The 19,429-nt window shown below is 36.1% G+C and overlaps 1 protein-coding gene across 1 annotated transcript; it reads right to left on the reverse strand.

Annotated features, from left to right (window-relative positions):
• Nucleotides 1-1,016: 1,016 nt before the first annotated feature.
• On the reverse strand, nucleotides 1,017-6,061 carry LOC110930556 (geraniol 8-hydroxylase). Its single transcript, XM_022173868.2, has 2 exons — nucleotides 5,036-6,061; nucleotides 1,017-1,741 (listed from the first exon to the last, which is right to left on the reverse strand). The coding sequence occupies exons 1-2, from the start codon at nucleotides 6,026-6,028 to the stop codon at nucleotides 1,118-1,120; spliced, it is 1,617 nt and encodes a 538-aa protein (XP_022029560.1). The 5' UTR covers nucleotides 6,029-6,061; the 3' UTR covers nucleotides 1,017-1,117.
• Between the last annotated feature and the right edge of the window lie 13,368 nt (nucleotides 6,062-19,429).

The raw sequence follows: 19,429 nt of genomic DNA on the forward strand, positions 1-19,429 counted from the left end.
TACAACAATGCAATGGACCAGGCTAATGGGCTGTTTGGTAGCATCTGAATGGTCATTAAGAGGCTACCTCTTAATGGGAACCATTAAGAATTTTACCAATGAAAAGGTAGAAGAATGTGACATGTGATGATTTACCATTCAGAGGTTACCTCTTAACCATTCAGACTTGAGGTTACCTCTTATTCATTCAGGGGTTTTAAACCATTAAGAGATAACATCTGAATGGTCATTAAGAGGCTACCAAACAGCCCCTAAGTTCTTGCTCGACTGGTTTTATGGTTTTTTTTCTCTCTTATAGATGCTGACATTTTATAACGTGCTTTGCTCAACAATATCATAGCAAATACTTTCACATCCTTTTGTTGTTAGCTCTCTAAACACAAATAGATTTTGTAATGTTGGTTGTAGATATTCGAGAGCTCTACAAATATGTAACAGTTCACCCATTAAATAGCACCTAAATTAGTAATAACTTCTGGTACTTGTAAGTCTTTACTAAAATATATCAAGGGAAATTACCAAAATGGCCCGAAAATATATCATATCTAGTTTGATTTTATTTCTTTTTGTAAGGATTATGATTTTAATCTCGCCGGACGCTTCAGAAATTCTCCGGACACATCCCATGGTCACGTGTCCATATTTTATTGAGTTTCGCTCCAAAGACGCATCCTATACTTGAAAGACTCATCCCACACATAATGCCCCGTTCCAAGGGGCATGAGCCGTTTATTTTCGCAAGTCATTTTGGTCTTTGGCCATTTTAGTAATTTTCCCTGTTATAAATGATACAATGTTGGTTCAAATTAACAATGTAGAAACATAAAAGATACTGGAATTTGATTTTTTTTTATTGATGACACACAAATATGCATATATAGCATTTATACAATACCAGAGGAGGACAACAACTGACTCTAGACATAAGAAATGAGATAACAACCAATAAAATAGGACTAAAGACTAAGACTCCTTTGGGTGATCGACTTGGTAATCTTCCATTAGACTCCTAACCATTCCAAATTCAAACATAATCATAGCATTTTAAAAACATTCAAGAATTTCCACAATGGAAAATCGAATAAACAAGTATCACCTTTGAATTAAGAGCACATTTTTATCCCATGTAAAGACTTGCGTCAAATAGCCTTTGAGAGGGTATGGCTACTAATGATTTCTTTTTCTTTGTTACAAACCCGAACTCATCACTAGTCTCAAAGTCTTCATCTTTAGGCAAGTTCCACTCAAAAGAATGCAAAAGAGATGCTAACATATATGTTAACATCTTGTCACCCAAGGGGATTCCAGGACATATTCTTCTTCCTGATCCAAACGGCAAAAACTTCACATTATTTCCATTGTAATCCCATTTGCCGTTTAAAAACCTCTCCGGTTTGAAATCCAATGGGTTAGTCCAGTTGTTGGGATCATGATGAATTGCCCAAACATTTATATGCACGACTGTATCTTTTGGGATTGTGTAGCCACCCACCTTGCAAGATTCATCTGGGCATCTCTGGATTAGGAGGGGAAGTGGAGGGTGTAACCTGAACGTCTCATTAATTACTCCATCCAAGTATGTCAATTTGTGCAAATGGGATTCTTCAACAATTTTGTTTGTACCAATAACCCGAGTTAATTCATCTTGAACATTTCTCATTACAACTGGATTATTCAAAATCTCTGCCATCACCCATTCTACCATTGTCGATGTTGTGTCGGTTGCGGCGAGTATGATGTCCTGTTGAGAATATTAAAAAAAACAGCTTTAAGAAAAACTGTATTGGTAAATAATATTTTCTATGTGTTAAAAGCTAAAATTCAGACTTCTTTATACACTACTAGAAAACCGGCAATTTCTAACCAAGATTTCCGACAAAACAAATTTGGTTGGAAAATTCTGACCATTTTCTGACACAATACCAACTAAAATAAAAAAAAAACGTAATTTTAGCGACTATGTTCTGACAATTTACCGACAAAAAAAAATGGTCAGAAATTTGATGGAAAGTTCTGACCATAAAATAGGAATAAAAGAAAAATAAATTTGTTGGGAAAAGTTAAATTAACAAAAAATAGAAAAACATTTGATGTATTATTTTCTAATTATTGTAAACAAATAACAATAATACTAAACAGATATGTATTAATACTAATATGGAAAAATGTCATAAAATAGTAATCAAGTTTTAAAAGTGTTTTAATTAGGTCACTCGTATCGTTTTTGTCACAATAAGATAATTAAACATTCAAACCGAGTCATGTCCTTTTTTCCTAGTGTCAAGAAAAAAATGGAGCATAAGATGTTGAGGTCGGATTATTTTAATATATAAAATTAAATTTATTAAAAACACTTTAATAACATTAAAAACTAAAAAAATAAGTTACAATCCACGTCATCACTCGACGTTAGCATCAAATAAAAGGGAAAAAAGAAACAAAAATCCAAATCATCGCGGTTACCTATGAAAGGATGAAAAAACCTTTAATTTTAATGAAAAATTATTGTTGACTGACCTGATTAGAATATTTTTGAAACTTGAGTGATCTAATAATATTAATATATATAACAATATTTGTGTTTGGGAATATTATTTTAAAAAACATAATTGTTGGAAAGTAGTTGAAATTTATAACAACAATTAACATATGTAAATAATATTAACTAGAATTAGCACCCGCTGCAATGCGGCGGGGGCATAAAACGATGCCGAATAACATCAATGCCATACCATCGCCAACAACAACCAATACTGAAGTTACGGTGTGTTAATGCAAAGAAATTAGACTGCAACGTAAAACATAGGAAATAATAATTAAGTCGATTTAGGACCTCGCGCGTTGTAACAAACATGTCAAACAGGGAAAAGATAGACGGCTTAAAAACGTTGAACCATGCACGCACGTTGAGCCGTGTTAACTCGCAAAATATAGTACGAAGCGTAAAACGAAATGTTAAAACGTTGAACCACACACACGTTACGCCGTGTTAACTCGCAAAATTTAAAACGAAAAATCTGTTAAATATGAAAAGTGTGGGGGACCAAAGTTGAAAGTATGAAAGTTATGAGGTTAAATTGCAAGAAATGAAAACTTTTGGTGTTTTAAGTAGAAAAACAAGTAGTTTCGGGTTAAAGGTGAAACATCAATTTTTTGTTGAAAACCTCCCAAACAGGGCCGGTCCTGAGATTCGTGTACCCTGTTCGAGCTCAAAAAAATGTGTCATTAGGCCTTAAAAAATATGTTACATATACATATCGGGGGCCTATGTTGGTGTTTTAATGAGTGTACTATATTAAAAAAATATTTTACATATCCATATACATATCGGGTTTTTTTTTTTTATAAAAAAACGTGCCCCTCGAAATATCGGACCCTAGCCGGTGGTCCTCCCTGCCCACCCCCAGGGCCGGCCATGCTCCCAAAACATGAGGTACACACATCTATGCACACAATTGTTGCTAATTTATAGTTTGCTAATATTGTGAAAATATGTATATTATACACTCACATGTATATACATACATACATGTATGTATATGTACGTATTTGTATGTGTATGTATGTGTTTGTGTATTGCTATTTATGAATGTATGTACGATGTGTATATATGTATGTATATGTGTATGTATACGTATGTGATTGTATTTGTATATATGTGTTGTGTGTGAATGTGTGCACTTGTATGTATGTGTCTGTGCATGTGTGTATAGGTATGTATGTGTCTCGGTGTATACACACACATGTATAATGATACAAGCTAGTTTTAGGTAATCGATCCTGATACTATATACATACATACGTATATGTATAATACGCAGAAGTTCGTAAAATAAAAGCATTTCATGTATTATAATTATGGTGCGCAAAAGAAGCAACGAAAAACTACGTTTTAAACTAAAAAAATGAAATAAAAACAATTTTTGTCGGAAATTTCCAATGAAACTCAATGACAAAGATAATAATAAAGCTACCTACCAAGATATTGATGACAATAAAAAGGTGAATGACTATCATAGTATTCAAATTAGAGTACTTAAAATAATGACTATCAACAAACTTAAAGATAAATATAGATCTAAGAATAATTAAAATAGATAGTAGAGTAAATTCCTATTTGAGTCACTGACGTTTGGTGATTTTAACTATTTGTGTCCAAAATCAATTTTTTAACTATCTGAATACTTGGTTTTTCAATTTGTGACACTTTGAGTCAAATTACTAACGTGGTCAACCAAGCCTGTAAGTATAAGAGTATTTCAACCATTTTCACATAAGGTACAAGTCTTCGCAAGTTATAATCTATCCATTTATATACAAGCCTCTCTATCTAAAACTTCCACCACTATCACTATCACCACCACCACCATCCCCACCGCACCTCCATTGTCACACAACCACCGTAAAGACCCCAGTTGTCACCTCTGACCACCAATACATCAACCTCCATCGCTGACACCACAGTATCATCATGTTCAACCCCTTCCACCCCCACAGCCACCTGCCTTCGAGTGATGAGTGATGAACGATGGCGGTTTAGGTTTCGTGGTGAAGTGATGAACGGTGGCGGTTTAGGGTTGGTATTGCAAATCTGATTATGGTGATGTATAGTTGTGGTATTGTATGGTCGCGGTGGTGGTTAGAGGGGGGGGGGAGGTGTTGAGTGGTGAGAGAGATAGTGTGTGTAGGTTTTTATATTATTTATTATATTTTTATTTTGTTTATAAATGACAAGGGTATTTTTGTCTTTTTACAAAAAAGAAACATATTTGGTGGACGACGTTCGTAAATTGGACTCCGAAGGGTTACAGATTGAAAAATCAGGTATCCAGATAGTTAAAAATTTTTGTTTTGGACTCAATTAGTCAAAACCACAAAAACTAATTAGGGACTCAAAAAGAATTTACTCTAGATAGTAAACTCGGCTAACACTTGTTTTTTTTTTTTTTTTTTTTTTTTTTTTTTATATTAAAGTTCCCATTTTTAGTTGGACTTGTGTTAGAAAGAAGACGTAAAATTTAAAAAATAAAAATACCATCAGTAGAGCCTTAATCTGGATTATGTTAACTGATACTGGGGTGTCTCTTTGATCTTTAAGCTCTAATAGGATCTGTAGAAAATCCTTCCTCCCATCTTCTTCAACCGCCCTATCGATTTTGCTGGAGTTAGCTTTGATTCTTTTTTCTATAATGTTGTCAAAAATCTGATCAACATATTCCAGATGTCTCTGCATATCTCGCCGCCTTTTTTGTAGATCAAACCATGATAACCATGGAAAAAAATCAGATATGTTTGGTGCTCCTAGTAACTTAAAAATTTTGGATTCAACTTCATGGAACCGATCTTCAATATAGCTAGATCCCATCCCTTCATCAGATTTGCTACAACCCCATAACATGCTTGTCACAACATTAAGCTCCGTGTTGAAAGCCATTTCATTAATATTGACCTTTTTCCCGATTTTGGTATATACTTCATTCACCATCTTTCTCACTTCACGCGTTCTAAAACTCTGAGACGCCTTTAGACATGCGTTGCTCATCACCTGGCTGACTAAAAGCTTACGCATGTTACGCCAGTGTGCTGTTTTACTGTTGCTAAACGTAAGATCAGACCCGCCATAAGTGATCACCGACGCTGCTATTGGAGTGTTGCGGCTAGCAAAGGTCTGGTCCAGGTCATGAGTCACGACCTTTACTAGGTCCATGGAGTTTACCACAACATGAAGCTTACTTCCGAGCTGCAGGCTGAAGATGGGACCATATTTTTGAGCCATCTCGGTGAATCTTTCATGTAAGTTGGAGCCTAGAAACGGGAGGTAGCCTACAACTGGTAAGCCGGAAGGACCTGGCGGCAAGGAAGTTGTTGTATAGGATAACATCCATTTGTACCATAGAAATAATAGTGCCAAAACAGAAATGGTGAGAATTGTGCGAGCAAGCTCGTCTTGCTTATTGTTAACTTCCCACCACCATGACCAGTAAGGGGTCATTTTGTGATAAAAATTGTATCCAAGTACTGATATCATTTTTTTCTACACTACACATGTTATGTTATGTTAGCAGTCTGCTTGTCATATTTGTAGTTGGTTTAGGACCTAGGACATGCTACTAGCATACGACATGAGTGACAACTGTGAATTTTGGAGAAGCTGTCTTAAACCAACTATAAATATGAGTGACACCTGTTATTTTAAACTTTTGGAGAAGCTGTCTTAATTCTACCTAAAAGTCAAATAAAATCCACCACTTGTAGTGGAGTGGTGGAAAGAACTTTGGGTTTCCTTGGAGACCCGGGTTCGATCCCCACCTGTTGCATTTGGGGGTAAGGGCAATGAGGGTGAGGAGTCCCGTGGACACAAAGGACCGCGGGCCTGAACCTGAGCCCGTCCCCGGTTTTCATCCGACTGTTACTCTAGCGAGGCTCCTCGTGTGGAGGCAGAACGGTTTCCGGGGGAAAGTCGTAACCAAGTCTGATAACCAGCACGGGCCCGGTTAAGACAACATAGTCTGGGCAGACTTGGCTAGAGCCCCCGATTTGGGGGGTGTGGGAGTTGCTCTCACAACCAAAGTAGACTCTCACCTTTCAAAAAAAAAAGTCAAATAAAAGATTTACGTAATTTTTTTTTGAGTTAATTACTATTTTCGTCCCTTTGTTTTGTAAAAAATCACTATTTCAGTCCATTAATTTAAAAATTACGATTCAGTCCCTGTGGTACTCATTTCAATCCATTTATTATGTAAAGTACAAGGACTAAAATGGTTACGAGGTGGACTAAAATGGTTACGAAAGTGAAATCACTGAGACTGGAATCGCAATTTTTAAATTAATGGACTGAAATAGTGATTTTTTGACAAACCACTAGGACGAAAACAATAATTAACCCCTTTATGTTAATACCAGTTATTTAGAAATGGACAAGTATATAGTTCGCTTGTCTACACAAGAAACCTGCGAATCAATTTATATATTTCGGACATAAAATTGTTTTTTTTTTTAATTTTATTTATCAATTACAGGTGTGTTTATTTATAAGAGTACAATAAAGATAATTACAAAGAAATCCTGATCAAATCATATGTTCTAACTATGGTAATAATACAAGGGAAAAGATCAAATAGGAAGTTAATTTTCGCTAGAAAGGATAGAAAGCCATAGGATTATGACATGTGGCAAATTTTAAAATAAAGATAAAGGGTATTTTAGTCAATCCAACTCCTTCTTCTTCCTTTTTCAAAACCCAGTAAATTCAAAAACCCACCATTTTCAAAACCCACCATCTTCAACTATTTCTTCACTTTCTATCTCAATAATCACTACATTATAGTGCAATTTTCATCACCAATCAATGATTCAGAACCCGATCAACGTGTTCTTCAGCTTTTTTTTTTTTTTTTTTAAGAAAACTCAGTTTAATTTCATAAAAAAATCTCGTTTTTTCCGATGATTTTGGAGATAATCACTCGATTCGTTCGATTCGAGCGTTGATAAGTGTTTCTATCATTCAAATTTTGTCAATTGATGAAGAAATCGGCTTCGATCCACGTAAGAAATTCTTTAATTTCATTTTCATGATCTGGGTTTTTGATTTAGTCATTGCGTTTTACGATCTTTGCGGGGATCCGGGGGCGGCAGCCCCTGGCGGGGTCCAAGGGGCAGAGCCCCTGGCTGGGGTTGATCTGGCCATTTTTAAGTGTTTTCAGGCCATTGCGTTTTACATATAAGACATTTCTTTGTGTTTTTGGTGCATTGCGTTTTAGGTAAAACACTTTTTTATGTGTTTTCTGGTCATTGCATTTTACAAATAAGACATTTCTGTGTGTATTCTGGCAATTGCGTTTTACAAATAAGTCATTTCTTTGTGTTTTTGGTGCATTGCGTTTTAGGTAAAACACATTTTTATGTGTTTTCTGGCCATTGCGTTTTACAAATAAGACATTTCTGTGTGTTTTCTGGCCATTGCGTTTTACAAATAAGTCATTTCTTTGTGTTTTTGGTGCATTGCGTTTTAGAAAAATGTCATTTTTAGGTTTTTTTTTCATTGCGTTTTACGTAACTGGTGGTTTTCTATTGCGTTTTACGCAACTGGGTTTTAAATTTTTTTTTTAAAATATAGCAATAGTATACTCGTTTTAAAGATTAAAAAACGCTCGTTTTTTTGGTGCAATTTTTATAAAAAAATAATGTCATATGAAAGAGTTATTAACGTTTAAAAAATGGGGCGGGGGGAATTGGATTGACTAGAATGCCCTTGAACAAACTCACGCGCCTCTTTTCTTCCTTTCAATTTCCCTGATTTAGTCTTAGCCCTTGATTAACTTAATGGATGATCAAGATCACTTCCTATCATTCCTAGCCAAATAAACTTTCTATTGTATCTCCACCCAAATGCAATAGTGAACCCTAATTAATATTATCTCCAAATATTTTTATGTCCCAAACCGGACCAATCAGATGTTGTGAAAGATCCCATCATGTATCGTGTGTCCCTATTTGAATATTGAATATAAGTTAGATGAAACTTGTTTTAAAAAATAAACAGGTACCCAGAAACTGTTTTCTAAAGGAAACCAATTTTTGCGAGACAAACTCAACTTTGGTGACTTGTTCGGCTCGAGTGCTCCAACCTCCATCCCTCCTCTTCTCTCGTTCTGTAGTACTGCACATTTTGGGTTAGTGTCTTTTGATTTTCATCTTTTACAATTCATTACCTCAATAACATTAAAACTGGTTGTGAAACTTGACTCTTGAACAGGGCCGGCTCAATATTGTAGGCCTGAAGCGGATAACATAATTGAGGCCCTTTTCGTATAAAATAAAAGAAACAAATTTTCTTTTGATCTTATGATTCATATACCATCTCTATGTATACATAGTTATATATCATAAACCACAACATCAACAATTTTAAAGCCAAAGTCACCTACATATAACATGTTTTCTTAAGAATTTGGGGCCCTAGGGAAGGGGAGGCATAAAGCTCTTGCTTTATTTCACTCCCCCTTGAGCCTGCCTTGTTCTTGAATTTAAGTAAGTTGTGAAACTTGATACTTGATTAAAACTTTAACGCTTTTAGAACTTTGTTAGTGATTTTAGTTATTCTTGATTAAAACTTTAGTGATTCTAGCTATTCTTGATTGGAATTTTAGGGATAGAAACCCTACTAGACTGTCTAGACTACGGTTGTACAAACCGCTCGCCACTTGTTTGGAAATTGCTTGGAAAAGGCTTGTTCGATTTGAGGCTCGGTTGTAAACGAGCCGCTATGCTTGGTTTGGTTTATAAACGAGCCAAGCATGAGCAAAGGACCGCACGGCTCGGTTCGACTCGAATTATTGTTTTTAATTAATATATATATACATATACACACATATAAACACATATATACACAAATATAAATTATACGTACATATATATATACACACACACACACACCTATATAAACACAAATATATATAAATATAAATTACAGTTATAGTTTTATATATACCACATATGTACACAAATATAAATTATACATATATAAAGATACACCTATATATATACACACATACAGATAGGGGAATGTTCATTTGAGAAGAAATTTAATGTGAGAATAAAAAGAAGAAAGGGCATAATGGTAAAACATTAAATAGTTTATAACTTTTCTCATTAATTATGTTATCTCTCATCAATAAAACAAAACACATTTTATCCTACACATTTCAAAATTTATCCTACATACATCTTACACTTTCTGAAATTTACCCTACGCATATCAAAAGTTATCATACACATTTAAAAATTTATCCTACACATAATAGAATTTATCCTACACATGTCGAAGATTGCCCTTCAACTTAAATTATTTTATCTTTAAAGAGTATATTTAACAAGGAGTTACAAGTTTAATTAGTTAGTTAATTAATTACAATTAGAAATTTACATATATGCCCTTATTAATAACATTAAATACACATATTAAATGAAGTAAAATGGAACATTTCTATTGCTTTAAAGCTTATTCTTTTTATTCTTACAAATTTTTTCTTCTCATTTGAACCATCCACCATACAGATATACATAAATGTTAATTAAAGTTAGAGTAAAATACAAGAATTGTCCTTTATGTTAACACCATACTGCAAACTATGTCCTTTATCTTCAAAAAGTAAAAAAAAAAAAAAACATACTCGATGATTGCAAACCCTTGCACTGTTAAGTTCTTTAGTCCTAACTGAGTTAGGGATAAAGGGCATAACATGCAAGACTTTGCAAACATCGAGTACGTTTTTTTTTGAAGATAAAGGATATTTTTGAAATCTGATGTCAACATAAAGGACGATTTTTGTAATTTACTCTTAAAGTTATAGTTTTATATATACTATTCTATTAGATTTTATTCCATTATATACAAATTTACAACGATATCTATACGTTCTATCTCAATCATGCAAATAAAAAAATTAACATCAAATCTAAAAGTTAAACCTTAAACCGTTAAACGACAGTCTGCTCATCGCCTCAATCTCTCATGCTGTTACCCTAAGTCCATCGTCTTCTCCTCTCAATGTCATTGTTCGTGTAATATGATCATAGCCTCATCGGCTATGATGCGTGTGTGGTGTGATATATTTTTATGTATATTTTTAGCCCTTTTTAACCATTTTAGTCAAGTTTAAATTTATAAAACACGATATTTACTAACACCAAACACACATATGGGCAAGTGCACCCACCGTGAGCGTAGTATAGTGTTGGTAAGATACCGAGGTCGTCCAAGGACACAAGAGCTTTTAATACCGGTTTATCCTCAACGTCTAATCAAATCAAAAATTTAGAAAAAGATTTTAAACTAGAAAAATAAAAACTAAAATGCTGAAAATAACAGTAAAAGTAAAAACAGATAGACAAGATGAATCACTTGGATCCGACTCGCCTTTAGTGTAACCTTTGATTATTTCCGCACTTTTGCACTTTTTAAGAGATTATCTTAGTTATTGTAGTAGGCCCCTCTTTTGAAGGTGACGTTACCCTCAACCCAGTAGTTTGAGTCAGCAAGGATACAATCCTAAATGGTCGGATTTTTGAAGGATAATTAATTAGGTTATTAATGCATAATGTGGTAGGCCCCTCTTTTGAAGGTGACGTTACTCTCGGCTAAGTAGTCTGAGTCAGCAGGGATACAGTCCTAAGTAGCCGGGTTAAAGTTTAATAGTAGTTTACATATGAGGGGATCAAAGAGTTTGGATCCCCGCCATCCAATACCATTGGGTATTGAAGGAGGTCCTACTAAATTTGACCCAGGTCCTTGCAGGATCTATACACTGAACAAGGCAAGACTCTTACCAAACCATTCTCTTAACCCTCGACCAGGTAGCAAACATATCTCCATATAGATCGTGGAGATATGAATGGTGAAAATCTTTTATTTTATATAGACAGTAAAATAATGCCAAGACACCACGGACAAATGATAAGGAAGATTCACCTTCAACATAAGAAACTAGCTTTTAAAGTCATTAATACATAACCAAATAAAAAGTGCGAAAAGATTAAAAATAAAAAGTATTACACTAAATGTTTGTCTTCACCAAGTGATGTAAGAGACTTCGGTAAACATGGCCTTTGATTGTCAAGAACTCTTACGATCAATCTTGGATCCCGAGACTACTCACACACTCTATGATGGATGATGGATGATGGTGTTGTGGTGGAGTGTGGGTGAAGTGTGAGAGAGATGGTTTGCCAAGGGATGCCTTTGAAGTGAACCAAGCACCCCTATTTATAGCCTTCACAGAAGCCTGGACACGGCCCCGTGTCCACCCTTTTTCTCTTTCTTCATTAATTACAATTTGTCTTTATTAGCTCCACACGCCCCCGTGTTCGCTGGGCACGGCCCCGTGTGCAGAAGCGTATCTGTACTATCAAGATTTGCAAGATTCTGCGAATCTTAGCGTTGACCACGACCCCGTGTTGAGCTGGGCACGCCCCTGTGTCGGGAATAGAAGCTTCTATAGCTTTGTCTTTTCTACAGAAGCCTGGACACGGCCCCGTGTCCGCTGGACATGGCCCCGTGTCCGCTGGACACGCCCCATGCTCAGCTGGGCACAACCCCATGCTCAGCTGGGCACAGCCCCATGCTCAGCTTTCTTCATGTTTTTTTGCTTTGGGAGATGTTGTCGAGAGGTCGGGCACGCCACGTTTCTTCCTTTTCTTTGTATTGATGTTGGTTTTCGCTGTATATTTGTTCCTTTTGTTCGTTTAAGCTCATTTGACCCTGTAAATTCAAAAGGAAGACAAAAACACACTTTTTCCAACATTAGTACTAAAAAAGGGTTAGTTTTATGCCTTATTTGATGTAATTTATATGTTATATTTTACACACATCAAATACCCCCACACTTGAATCTTTGCTTGTCCTCAAGCAAAAATCTTTATTATGTAGCTTACACACCCAAATGGAATGGGTAGAAGAGAAGGTTTGGGCTTGTCTTGAGTGTCGGGGATCTAAGATCTTTATTGGGTTTATTTTTATATTATTTACAATCCTATTCGTTATGATTTATTTAGAACATTTCATAAGAGAAATTACTTATTTGGGCATAACATGCCTTTTTAAAATTCCATCTATATACAAGTTCACATACCTCACGGGAGATCATTCAACACTCGGCCGAAGATGTATTTTAGTGAATCACTCGAGAGCGGCATGGAACTTACTCCTACCATAAGCTTGCCAAGCAATCAATCCTCCTCCTTTTTAACTATACACCTTTGTAAATATCAAGAGGACTTTTGGGGGAAGGGTTAGGCTTGGGTTAAAGGTAGGTGGTTGGGTTAGTGGTTAGTAGAAAAGGGCGAAAGGCGTAAAAAGTGTCGGTTTTCATAAGACTTTATTTTTATGACTTTTTATTTAATGAAGCATTTCTTCAAACAAAGTTCTTTTTAATAAACTTGTTTGTTTATTTCTTTTGGCTTCATTATCATCATCATCATTTTTCTCTTTTTTTTTTTTTTTTTTTTTTTTGATAACGAAGTCATAAGAAAAAACGAGCTTTGTTACTAAAATAAAGGGTTTAAAATGAAAAAGGGTTTTAGTGGGTAAAAGGGTGTTTATTTTGTGAGTTAAGAAATGAAAAGGTTTAGGCTCAAAGGGGTTAACTAGGGGGATTTTGGGTAGGTGGTAAAAAAGAAAAATAATGGTGTAGAAATAAAAAGGGTTAGTCCTAATGCCTCCATCATTTACTTACTCGGGTTTAAGTTGGTAAAGACCGGGAATGTATCGTCATGGCAAGTTCTAGAGTCATAAGAACCAAGCGGCTATTCACACAAGAAACGAAAAATGAGCATTTAGTTTAAAGATGTATATTTGTATGCTCAATAAAGGCTCAAAAACTCACTTTTTGTGGGAATGGGTTTTTATGTGATCAAGTATATATAATCAAATTTTAACTAGACTTATTATGCCGTTTCATAATTTTCTTATGTTGGTTCTTTTTATCACGACGCTATCGGTTGTAAATTTGTAAAAATATAACCTTTTTAGACCTTGTTGTTTCCAGATTAAACCAAGACAAATAAAAAAATGAAAAGTTTTTGAAAAAAATTGGGGTGTTTAGCAGTTCCAATAGAGTTTTGTGTAAGGCTTGTTATTAGGACTTGCAAAATTCAAGGTTTTAGCACCCACCCACACTTAAATTACATATTGTCCTCAATGTGTCCCAAAAACAAGTTTTTCGGTTGATTAAAATGTGTAAAAGTGGGTTAAAAACAAGATTTTATGTTACTTGGTAGCTGAACACGGGGTGTGGTGGGCTGAGCATGGCCCCGTGGTCAGACTGCCAGTACCAAAAATAAACAGAAGGCTGGGCACGGGGGCGTGTTTAGCGAACACGGCCCCGTGTCCAGTTACCTGAACTGGGCGTTTTCTGCAGAACCTCGGGCACGGGGGCGTGTTGGGGTGAGCACGGCCGCGTGCTGAACTTGCTGTAATGAAGAAAAATTGTCGGGAGGCTCTGTTTTTGTGCATGGGGTGTGGGTTCAAGTTTCCCTTAGTAACCTCTATCATTTCGAGTGTGTTTTATTCCTGAAAAGTAAAACTAAACTAGAAAACGTAAAAGTTAATCTAAACTAAAACTAAGGATAGTTCCGTGGAATGCCTCCGTGGTGCGCCACGTTTATAAGGGTCCTTGGCTAGACCCACCTTATCCGGTGGTTCTGGCTCATCTTCAATTAGGGTGTCGTCATTGCCGATTGGATATTTCATTGATCGTTCAAGATCGACACATTTTTTAAATGCCCCTAATTGAATATGTAGGTTGTTGTACTTCCGATTTTTCAAAGCTTCGTGGGTTTTTACAAAAGGTCGTCTCAACACAAGTGGGGCATCATCAAGGATGACAAAATCGTTTGGGACTACCGTTTGATTTGTTTGGACTAACACATCTTCAACTACTCCTATTGATTTTAGTACTTTCGGATTAGATAGAAAAATGGGTATTTGAAGTGGAGAAAAATCACTAATACTTAATTTTTCAAAAATGTAGTTTGGCATTATATTAACACAAAGATCTTTATCAATTGTAATATTACTAATAAAGAAATTTTGAAAGAAACATGGAACCGATGTAATGTTAATTTCAAATGGATCTTCTTTTATTAGCGTAGTTTGATCATTTGTCAACTTAATGCTTACCATTTCGTCAATTTTAGTGTTAGTGTTTAACTCTTTTAAAAACTTAGCATGAGTGGGTACTAAACAATAACTTTCGAAAGAAGGTGACAAGAGATTAATTTTTTTTTAAATTAAACTCTTCTTGATTTTTAACGTTATTGGACTCACCTTTTTCGTTGTTTAACTCATGTGTCGGTTTTTCACTTATTTGTTCTTCCATTTTTACCTCTTCAACTACCTCTTCTTTATTGCGAGTTAATTCTTCCTTTGCGCGGGCTTCTTTTATATAGTGCTCGATAGTTTTAAGGTGTTCTATTATCTTTTCGGCTACTGGTGAGATAGTTGGTGGTTCGTCAAACTGAGTTGAATAAGTATTATCAAAGCTTGAATTCGGAAGTTCGATCCTTGGTTCCTCATAGTACTCATGTGAGGTAGATGGTTCATACCATTGTTCCTCATTGTAAGTATATGATGGATAAGGATCGTAACTTGGTTCTTCATAATACTCATATGAGGTGGGTTGTTCACTGATGTGCGTGAAGTGTGTTATATTTTAGGTATATATTTTAAGCCCTTTTACACTTTTTTACCAAGTTTTAAATTTATAAAACACGATATTTTTACTAACACTAAACACACATATGGGCAAGTGCACCCATCGTGGACGTAGTATAGTGTTGGTAAGATACTGAGGTCGTCCAAGGACACAAGAGCTTTTAATACCGGTTTATCCTCAATGTCTAATCAAATCAAAATGTTAGAAAAATATTTTTAAACTAAGAAAATAAAACTAACTAATATGCTGAAAAATAAAATAAAAATAAAAACAGCTAGACAAGATGAATCACTTGGATCCGACTCGTGTGTTAGTGTAACATTTGATTATTTTCGCACTTTTGCACTTGTTTAAGAGATTATCTTAGTTATTGTAGTAGGCCCCTCTTTTGAAGGCGACGTTACCCTCAACCCAGTAGTTTGAGTCAGCAAGGATACAATCCTAAAGGGTCGGATTATTGAAAGATAATTTATTAAGTTATTAATGCATAATGTGGTAGGCCCCTCTTTTGAAGGCGACGTTACCCTCAGCTAAGTAGTCTGAGTCAGCAGGGATACAGTCCTAAGTAGCTGAGTTAAAGTTTTAATAGTAGTTTAACTTATGAGGGGATCAAAGAGTTTGGACCCGCGCCATCCAATACCTTTGGGTATTGAAGGAGGTCCTACTAAATTTGACCCAGGTCCTTTGCAGGATCTATACACTGAACAATGGCAAGACTCTTACCAAACTGTTCCCTTAACCCCCGACCAGGTAGCCAACATACCTCCATATAGACCGTGGAGATATGAATGGTGAAAATCTTTTATTTTATATAGACAGTAAAATAATGCCAAGACACCACGGACAAACGATAAGGAAGAATCACCTTCAACATAAGAAACTAGTAATTAAAGTCATTAATACAAAACCAATTAAAAAGTGCAAAATATTAAAATAAGTATTACACTAAACACTTATCTTCACCAAGTGATGTAAGAGACTTAGGCAAACATGTCCTTTGATTGTCAAGAACTCTTACGATCAATCTTGGATCCCGAGACGACTCACACACTCTATGATGGATAATGGATGATGGTGGTGGATGATGGTGTTATGGTGGTGGTGGGTGGTGGGTGAAGTGTGAGAGAGATGGTGTGCCAAGGGATGAGTTGCAAGAGCTCCAAACCCTCCTATTTATAGGCTGAACAGAAGCTCGGGCACGGCCCCGTTTCCGCTGGGCACGGCCCCGTGTCCATCCACGTCTCTCTCTTCATTAATTGCAATTCGCAATTACAATAAATGCGCCTGCAGGAGGTTGACCACGCCCCCGGGTCCGCTGGACACGGCCCCGTGGTGGGCAGTAGAAGCTTCTATGGGTTTGTCTTTTCTGCTGCTACTTGGGCACGGCCCCGTGCTCGCTGAGCACGGGGTGTGTTCAGTCTTCTGTTTTCACAGTTTTGCTTGGGAAGATGTTGTCGGGGGGTCGGGCATGCCACTTTCGTCCATTTTCTTGTATTTATGTTAGATTTTGCTGTCTTTTTGCTTCTTTTGTTAATTTGAGCTTATTTAATCCTGAAAATACAAAAAGAAGACAAAAGCATACTTTTTCCAACATTAGTACTAAAAAAGGGTTAGTTTTATGCCATAATTGATATAATTTATATGTTGCATTTTGTGCATATCAAATACCCCCACACTTGAATCTTTGCTTGTCCTCGAGCAAAACTCTTTATAATGTGGCTTTATTCACTCCCAAATGGAATGGGTAGAAGAGAAGGTTTTTGGGCTTGTCATAGAGTGTCGGGATTTCCAAGATTCTTTATTTAGGTTTTATTTTTATTTATTTACAATCCTATTCGTCATGATTTATTAAAAACGTTTCTTAAGATAAATTACTTATTAGGGCATAACATACCTTTTTTTTAAATTTCCTTTATATACAAGGTCACATGCCTCATGGGGGATCACTCAACACTCGGCCGAAGGTGTATTTTTAGTGAATCACTCGAGAGCGGCATGGAACTTACTCCTGCCATAAGCTTGCCAAGCAATCAATCCTCCTTCTTTTTAACTATATAACTTTGTAAATATCAAGAGGACTTTTTGGGTGAAGGGTTAGGCTTTGGCTAAAGGTGGGTGGTTGGGTTAGTGATTAGTAAAAAGGGCGAAAGGCGTAACAAAAGTCGGTTTGAAAGACTTTTATTTTTCATATCTTTATTTTATTTTGATGAACTGTTCAAACAAAGTTATTTTTGATAAACTTGTTTGGTTGTTTGGTTTCATCAAAATATATATATATATATATATATATATATATATATATATATATATATATATATATATATATTAACATAAGTCATAAGAAAACCGAACTTTGTTACTAAAAGAAAAAGGTTAAAAATAAAAAGGTTTAGGTGGGTAAAAAGGGTGATTGTTTTGGGTAAAGAAATGAAAAGGTTTAGGCTCAAAGGGGTTAACTAGGGGGATTTTGGGTAGGTGGTAAAAAAAAATGGTGTAGAATGAAAAAGAGTTAGTCCTAATGCCTCCATCATTTACTTACTCGGGTTTAAGTTGGTAAGGACCGGGAATGTATTGTTGTGGCAAGTTCTAGAGTCGTACGAACCAAGCGGCTATTCACACAAAAAACGAAAAATGAGCATTTAGTGTAAGGATATATATTTGTATGCTCGTTAAAGGCTCAAAACTCACTTTTGTGGGAAAAAGGTTTTTATGTGATCAAGTATATATAATCAAATTTTAACTAAGTTTGTCATGCTTTTTCATAATTTTCTTATGTTGGTTCTTTTTATCACGACGCTATCGGTTGTAAACTTGTAAAAATACAACCTTGTTAAGACTTGAATTCCCAACTTAAACTTAGACAAGTAAAAAAATGAAAATTTTTGAAAAAAATTTGGGGTGATTAGTGGTTCCAATAGAGTTTTATGTAAGGCTTGTTATTAGGACTTGCAAAATTCAAGGTTTTAGCATCCCCCCACACTTAAATTACACATTGTCCTCAATGTGTCTCAAAAATAAGTTTTTCGGTTGATTGAATGTGTAAAATGGTGTTAAAAGCAAAATTTTATGTTACTGGCAGCCTGGACACGGCCCCGTGTTCAGGTGCCAGTGACAAAAATTAAAGAAAAGGAACAGAAGTCTGGGCACGGGGGCGTGTTCAGCGAACACGGCCCGTGTCCAGTTACCTGAACTGGGCGATTTTCTGCAGAATGTGCAGCACGGGGCCGTGTTGGGCGAACACAACCCGTGCTGAGCTTACTGTAATGGAGAAATTGTTGTCGGATGGCCGTGTTTTTGTGCATGGGGCGATGTTTCTCATTTCCCTTGTTATCCTTTATCATCCCGAGTGTGTTTTATTTCTGCAAATTAAAATTAAACTAAAAGATTAAACTAACTAAGGATAGTTCCGCGGATTGCCTCCGTGGTGCGCCATGTTTATAAGGGTCTTTGGCTAGACCGAAAGTGAGGTTATATGTTTTCCGAGCTGGATGCTTTGCATCCCATGTTGCACCGCCGGAGAGCATCATCCAAACTCGAATCAATAACCTTCATGTAATTGACCGGATTATCGTCCTCTACTCTCTTCCCAACCCCAAATTTCACTTCCTGATCCCCATACTTCAAAGTGAGCGTTCCGTCATTCATATCTACCACTGCTTGGGCGGTGGCTATAAATGGCCTTCCTAGTATGAGGGGGACTTTGGTGTCTTCTTCCATATCTAGTATGACAAAGTCAGCCGGGTAGACGAAATTGTCGACTTTGACTAATAGATTTTCAGCGACACCTTGTGGATACTTGACGGATCTATCGGCAAGCTGTATACTCATCTTGGTGGGGCTTGTTTTTCCTAGGCTAAGTCGTTTGAACATTGATTCGGGCATGAGGTTAATGCTAGTCCCAAGGTCGGCTAGTGCATTACGAATGGGGGAGTCCCCAATCGAGCAAGGAATTGTGAAGCTTCCGGGATCAATTTTCTTTTGGGGGAGTTTGTTGAGTGCGAGGGCGGAGCATTCTTCGCCTAGGTTAACTAATTGCAATGATTCAATTTTCCTTTTATGAGTGAGGAAGTCCCTCATGAATTTTGAGTATTTAGGCATTTGAGTTAGGACGTCGATGAAAGGAATATTGACATGCAATTGTTTTAGTAGACTTTCGAATTTTGCGAATTGCTCATTGGTTTTTTGACGAATTAACCTACCGGGGTACGGAACCGGAG

This window comes from Helianthus annuus, chromosome 3, assembly GCF_002127325.2.
Source record: "Helianthus annuus cultivar XRQ/B chromosome 3, HanXRQr2.0-SUNRISE, whole genome shotgun sequence".
In the NCBI taxonomy this organism is placed as follows: Eukaryota; Viridiplantae; Streptophyta; class Magnoliopsida; order Asterales; family Asteraceae; genus Helianthus; species Helianthus annuus.